Source organism: Asterias rubens, chromosome 20 (assembly GCF_902459465.1).
Source record: "Asterias rubens chromosome 20, eAstRub1.3, whole genome shotgun sequence".
NCBI classification, from domain to species: Eukaryota; Metazoa; Echinodermata; class Asteroidea; order Forcipulatida; family Asteriidae; genus Asterias; species Asterias rubens.
Genome location: NC_047081.1, coordinates 9,583,338 through 9,591,071, shown reverse-complemented (window position 1 = coordinate 9,591,071; position 7,734 = coordinate 9,583,338). Strand labels below are relative to the sequence as shown.

Sequence of the window (7,734 nt, the reverse complement as noted above, 5' to 3'; positions counted from 1 at the left end):
CGAGTTTAAATTTTAATCAAAGGACTACTTTTCGTGTTTAGCTTTTTTTGGTGAAACCCGAGGTGTCTGGCATCTTGACTGTATTGTGTTCCCTTTCCTAAAGAATTTATGACAGCTCCTGAATCGAAGGTCAACGTTTTTAGACAGAAAAATAGTCGACACGTCCACACACACACACACATTTCAAACGTACACGCTGCACAGCAGAGAGCAGTCACCGGCGAGTAGTGAGCCTAGCTTCGGAATAGTAAATACTGTGTTGGTGAAGAAAGTTGATACACTGTGCCTAAATATTTTGGACAACGTTATCGTTGGATTGATTACTGTCAACAAACAGGTAAGCATTTAGCAGTTTTGGGTCAAGTTCTTCAGTAAAGTTGCATGTTCCTTCTTTTTCTTATTCTCAGAACTTACCCAAACCATGGAGGTAGAATTAACCTCCATGCCCAAACCAGTCGCTACAACATTGATCATCATTCAGACAGCACAGTGCAGTCATCACTCATGCATCCATGATGTATCAAAATGGAGGTAGAAGAAAAAGGAGTCAAACTAAAAGGTCGAAGAAAATATGTTTCCTTCAATTTTCAAGACATCAGTTCTGCTTAACTGAAAAGTAAAGTAACACCCATTTCACTTTCAGACAGGTGCTCAAGATTGCGCCGAACCAAATTCTGAATTTTGTAAGTTTGAAACAAACAGTGGAATCCCAAACAGTACATGAGTCATGAACAGTTCGACGCCTGAAACATTGACATCGCTATTGCTATCTATTAGAACTAGTTAAAGTTGAGCAATCATTTAGCTACCTCCCAACTTTTTACTCGCACCTTGTACAATAAAACGCACCTGCAACACTTGGCACCCCGCACATAAGCAGCTATCCTTGGCGTTTGTATCCTGACTGAAGGACTATGCCAAGTATCGAAGTAGAAGTAGAAGTTGAAAGATCGACTGTTGCAGTTTGGATTGACTCTTGAGCGCATAGGTTTCAGACGTCGATCTTGTCAATGTCATGAGCTTGGCACATAGAGTTCAGCTTTCTTGAACCTTGCCCTAAACCCAGATGTATTCAGCATGGGTTGAAACACATACATATGTGTTTCAAGCTCATTATATAGTCAAGTAGATACAAATACTATAACGCACATTAATTATGTCAAAACATTTTAAAATACAGCCTACCATCGTCGGTTTTTTCGGACATTATTACCCAGGGCATGCAGTCATTCAAATAGCTGTCAGTATTTTCTAGAGGGACATACTTTTGCATCAATTTTGTCCAAACCCAATTTTATTGGCAACATTCGAGTGACCATTATGATTCAGTAGTGTCCTGTTTTACGGCAATTATGATTTCAGGTGATGCTAGTTGTTGTGTCTCTCATCACTTTCTAGTGAGTGAGGCATAGTCCAATAACCATTATCTCCTTTCTTTTCTTCTTGATTTTTATCGTAGGATGGTCTGTTGAAATGAGTACTTAGCTATCATCCCTAAGGGATATTATGCTTGTTTTTCATGGGGTACTCCTTAAAAAAAATTAAAAATTATTATTTTGAATATCAGAAGGAAAAAGAAACAGCTGGAGCCTGAAGGATTGCCTAAAAGAGACCACAGTTCCTGTCTAGAGGCTCTCCTCTAAAATATCCCTGATTGTATTAAATGTACCTTCCATTGGTCAGGTACCAGTTGGCTCAATTCCTAGGAGCTGTTGAACCACATGGTTACGCTAAGCATAGCATCTTAAAAATATACAGTGTTTTCTCAATGCATACATTGTCAAGCAGTAAAACGTAGGGAACTACAGAGTTTTGTATAGTGTTCTCATTCACCTAACATGCTTTGCTATTCAGTTTGCTGTTTTTCAGTAAAATCAGCCTGAGGGTAAAAATGTTTGTTATTTCACCCTTGGCTTATGAGCAGAGCTTGTGGTTTTGGGTTCTAAACTTGATGTTTGTTTAGTGTGATAATCTGTCAGCAAAGTGATAAGAATTAGCACCTTGTTTATATCATGGTTGAATGGTAGACAATAAATGCACCTTTAAAGCCAGTGGACACTATTGGTAATTTTCAAAGACTAGCTTTCACAGTTGGTGTATCTCAACATATGCATAAAATAACAAACCTGTGAAAATTTGAGCTCAATCGGTCATCGAACTTGCGAGATAATAATGAAAGAAAAAACACCCTTGTCACACGAAGTTCTGTGCGTTAAGATGGTTGATTTCAAGACCTCAAGTTCTAAACTTGAGGTCTTAAAATCAAATTCGTGGAAATTACTTCTTTATCGAAAACTATGGCAATTCAGAGGGAGCTGTTTCTCACAATGTTTTATACCATCAACCTCTCCCCGTTACTCGTCACCAAGAAAGGTTTTATGCTAATAATTATTTTGAGTAATTACCAATAGTGTCCACTGCCTTTAAGTACATGTTTTACCTCCTTGTTGTTGCATAACTATGGGAGAAGGAATTTGTGTGTAAAGTAACTTGGATGCTTTGGCATGATAAGGCATGACACATGCTGAAAACAGACTCTTTGTTTGTTGATCCCTGGCAATATAGGCATTCATAGGTCGAATAGCTTCTGACTAGCACCCTGACTGAACAACCATTATTGGCAAAATAGGAACACTACCAATATTAAGTCATGTAGATAGCTCAGTTGGTAAATCGCTGGTACATTTATCCGGAGGTCGCAGTTTCAAGTCTAGTCCTGCTCTTTAAAAAATGTTCTTTGTTCAACCCCAAATTAAGGTTATTATGATGTAAATAGAAATGACAACAATTATTGAGTTTTGTGAAATTGCCCAACTTGAATTTTAAATGCAGCATCTAGCAACAGCAATAAGCCTTTTTGAGGTATGGCGGACGTAATAGGAGTGTACTGTTTGGTTTCGGTCTATTACAAATTTTTTACCCAAACCATAGTGATGTAGCATTGTGTCCGCCATATCTCAAAAAGGCTTATTCTCGTGAAGACTGTCGGATCATGCTGATCAAAACGTTGAGTTGTAACGCTACTCAGACGAGATTTACACTTAATAATGCTAACTGCAAACTTCGTCTAACATCTTCATTTCTTGGTTCACAGGAGTAGCGTGGTCTGAAGACAATGCAGCTCTTGGTCGTAATCGGTCTCGTTGGCTTGATAGCAACGGTCCATGCAGAAGTATTCACATCATTAGTGGATTTAGAACATGTCATCTACACAGAGAACAGCATGCTGGATGCTCTCAGGGAATACATCAAGAATGAGGAGCTCAAACTAGACAGGATCAAAGAGTAAGTAATTAAATGTTTTATTCAGAGATCTTTGAACTATTTTTTGTAATCATGGCTTGGACTTCGGCTTTGGCTCCTCTAAAATTGTAGGGGTACAACAAATGATGACACATGACTGCAATGAGAACAATCCAAGTTGTCTAGCAATTGAGATTGCATACAAGAACATTTTGGCTTAATTTCAAAGTTTTGGGTTTTCAAATGTGGATTAGATTGACTTTTAAGAAAAGCCAATTTTTAACAATTGTTAAAGAAATAAAAACAATAATTATATCAATATTTGGGAAAGTAAAGTCATTCCAATCCTGCAAGAACCAAACATGGTATGACACAAAAACAAACGAATTTGATAGAAATAGAGAAATAGTGTATTTTCTATGTTTTTAATTTGTTTTGTTTTACCTTAAAAGCGTTGTCAATTATGTACCTCCCTGGGTAGTTTACTACATACTTTTAAAAATAAGAAAGAGAGTTCTTTTCAAACCTACATGTAGGCCTAGGAATTTCTAAATCTACTACGTGCTAAGCTTGGGCGGTATCGATTTATTTTATTCACGATATACCGCCGACAATATATCGCGATATTCGATATAATCGCGATTAATGAAATTTGACATCATCAGTCTTAAAACTCCAAGTGAAGTTGTAGAAGAGGCAGTCCTAGCATAAGAGAGATGTTCTAATGACCTATTCTTCTGGTTTTACTCCAAACCTATGGGGTGCAAGATGTCTCAGCTAGCAAATACATCGCGATATTTAATCGATATATTGCGATATTTCGATTAAAACCAAATCCATCCGATATCGAAATCGTTTCCAAATTAATATCGCGATATTCGATAATATCGTGATATCGCCTAAGCTTAACATGGTGTGACTGTAAACCAATATACACAAACAAGCTGTACTCTGTCATTTAAATTACCATTCAACTTTTACATTGCACAGTGATGTGGTTTTTGCACAAAGAGATAAACATACCCTTGGCATATCTCATTGCTCAATCTAGCTGCAAGGTTAAATGAAATTATGCTCCATTTGTAACAGGAACATCAAGGGGGACGGTCCAGGAATTCGGAATTAAGGTCAATAAATTTTCCCAGCTACACACAAATCAAAACAATTTCCTTGTTGCTATGCACTGTGTCTGGTCACATTGTTCAGTTTCTTAGTCGGAATACGGATTCTCCGGATTCATCGTTTGTTTGTTTGTTTGTTTGTTTGTTTGTTTGTTTGTTTGTTTGTTTGTTTCATTTGTCCAGGATCTGTTTTTAATTGACATGTGTCTTGGTTTCTTTTGGTAAGCCTGGGCCTTATTCCAGAAAGATTGTGAGCAAAACAAACTTGCTAAGCACAGAAAAATCTTGCTCATTAAAAGAAGCAGACAGCCAGACAACACCACAAAGTTTGCTGAGCATTTTTTCCTGCTTAACAACAGCTCTGGGAATTGGGCCCTGAACCAATTTCATAGAGCTACTGAAGCAGAAATATCTGAATTTCTTTTTCGCCCATGGGAAAAATCCGAAAAATTGTGATTTTTAGCCTGAAAAAGAATTGTACAGCTTACAGCTTACAACCTCTGCCCTTGTACTCAGATTAAGCTTGGGCGATATCACGATATTATCGAATATCGCGATATTAATTTGGACACGATTTCGATATCGGATGGATTTGGTCGATTATCGATATATCGCGATGTAATCGCTAGCTGAGACATCTTGCACCCCATAGGTTTGGAGTAAAACCAGAAGAATAGGTCATTAGAACACCTCTCTTATGCTAGGACTGTCTCTTCTACAACTTTCACAAGTTTTAAGACTGATGAAGTCAAATTTCATTAATCGCGATTATATCGAATATCGCGATATATTGTCGGCGATATATCGTGAATAAAATAAATCGATATCGCCCAAGCTTAACTCAGATGAAATGGTACTACTGTTTCCCAAGGACTAGAGTAGACTGCAAAGACCTCAAAGCTAATAATGTTGACTAGACCAGAGTTAATTTTACAAAACCCGAATTCAAATGAGAAAAACAAATAGGGCCAAATGGTACAAAGACAAAGTTTATAACAATTGAACTTCACAAGGGGAGATATCCCCAATGTGTACCATGGGTAAGTAGTCCTATTTTTCCCTGTTCTACAGAATTTAAATTATCGGACTGAAAGTCAACATTTCGAGCCCTGAATTTGTAGTAGCTTCTGGAATTTACAAGCAGTTCTTTTCAGAACTGAGAAGTCTCTGGCTGAATTTTCTTCATGGTTGTCAAAAGCAAGAACACTTCTCTATATAAGAACAAAATCTACCTGGCAAGTAGATACACACATGGTGTTACCGACTTACCACAAACCAAATGTATATTGATACCTCACGATGCAATGCCTGAACTCAAACCCCATAACTTTTGTTTTACTGCGAGAGGAGTTCAACCTACTTATTTACTGGGATACCTTCCATGCATTTGTACACGTGGCAAGCAAGGGTATTGAAGTGGTTAGTGGACATGTCAAGGAAACCCACGTAGGCAATTCAGTAGTCTGGTCCTCACCCAATGTCAGGACATCAAACTTTTTTACACTGAGAAGTTTAGAACACTGCAATGTTGTAGTCTAGACGCCAGTCTGTCACATACTACAAGTCAGCGTGGACTTATTGCTGACCCTGTGTGGCCTTAGTAATTTCCTGTAGGCTTCAGTTGTGCATAGTTCAGCAGTCAGTGGGAGATTCTGGTTAAAACAGCTGGAAAATAATTCAACTCTTGTGTTGTTGGACTCCAGCAACTTGTAGAATCTATATTGCAGCAAATTTGCATTTTAACTTTTGTCCGCAAAGTTTTGGCATTTCTTTTGAGTGTATTGACTATTAGTATGATGATATTGGGACTAAAAATGCATCTAGAGCAGAGGCACTTGAAATTAAAGGTACATTATTATTTGTAAGCATGAAGAAATAGACGTTCCAAGGTACTACAAAATAACTTACTTGACTGAAAGACTCCCAAGTGTTTAGTGCAACCGTTTCACCAGTTGTTATATCATTTTAAAGAAAATGCAAATTTGTTGTATCACTTTGGCTGATCATATTTTGCAAGATTTGTTGCTCAAGTTGTTTGTCTTGTCAGCCATGCAGGCACAGTTGTTGTTGGTACCCACTGTCATCTTTTTTAAACAGGGATGGATTTAATGTTCTTGACGGAAATACAATGACAGGTCTTTTCCTGTTTTCACAAAAAGTAGATAAACTCTGTGTACAACAATGGAGGAAGAGATTAAACTGAAAATGTTTTTTAATCTTTCTTGATAATTTTCCCTACAAATATAGCGAGGCAAACACCAAACAATGACCCTATCTTTAAATAACAGTAAATTGTTACTACGTTGCAAATATTGGTTTTGGGTCGTTGTTTTTTTATCATGACCCACTGTTTCATAATGAAGTTCCAGAAGGTAGGTCTACATTCCTCAACTGAGCTGTTTAGTTACCAACCATCTAGTCTCCTGATCAAGGATGTGTTTCCACACATTGGTCAAGTTGATTGGTTTTCATTTGTGTTATGACCTTCAAAGAGGCATTGGGAAAAGCTGTTGGCGTCCGGCTGTATGGCTGTCCTTTTGTGACAAACCGTTAGTGGTCAACCAAGCGGACTTAAAACAATTTCATCTATGTCTAAAGAATGAAAAGCTGGGAGCCGAGTTTCCTTTTCAGTCCTTTCATAAACTTCCTTTTTTTAGAATATTTTCGGCTGCATCTTTAAAACTAAACACTGTGATTTTAATAAAATGCAATCTGTAGTGTGCTTCATCATACATGGCCCTCAAAAGTTACAATGCTTTTACAATAGACCACAGGCCCGAGGCCTGTGATGGCCTGTGATTTTGTCTCATGACTGGACTAGTCTGGCTGTCTTTTGTTTTCAAATTGAATAATAATATCTAATTGTCTATATGATATGTTGATTTTTAGTCTGATATTTCATTTCTGTTGAGTGTATGATCAATGTATACTTAGCCAATCAAGATAAATCTTCTCAATAGTGCTGGCTCATATAAAAAAAGTTAATTGTGTAAAATATTAAACTGATATGGAGAATTTTTTTCTCAATACTGATTCTGGTATTGTAAAAAGAAATTCTGGTCCAAGCTTTCCACATGTGAGTCCAATCATTTGTAGGCCTACTTCGCCATTTACAAAGATAAATCTTCTCTTAAGGCTGGCGCAAATAAAAACAGTTTGAATACAAAAAATTAACTGTGTAGTAAGTTCCCATTCCTAATTCTGGTCTTCGACAAGATGTTATGGTTCATTACAAGCAGTTTCTCACTGGCTTGGGTCCCAAATTTTGGGAGTATGCGGGAGACGGGAGACTGTGTACAGGCTACAGTTTGTAAATCCACCCATCAACCTTTCACTGATGTCAGAGGTAGCATGGAGAATGGAGAATGTT

General features: G+C 37.4%; 1 protein-coding gene across 2 annotated transcripts in view; it reads left to right on the top strand.

Annotated features, from left to right (window-relative positions):
* The first annotated feature begins 190 nt into the window (after positions 1–190).
* Positions 191–7,734, top strand: part of LOC117303589 (prolyl 4-hydroxylase subunit alpha-1-like) — a 34,478-nt gene continuing 26,934 nt past the window's right edge. For both annotated transcript variants that reach the window (XM_033787792.1, XM_033787793.1), the window contains exons 1-2: positions 191–337; positions 3,095–3,285. In XM_033787792.1, the coding sequence (XP_033643683.1) occupies positions 3,116–3,285 (170 nt within the window). In that variant the 5' untranslated portion in view covers positions 191–337; positions 3,095–3,115. The remainder of the gene's footprint in view (positions 338–3,094; positions 3,286–7,734) is intronic.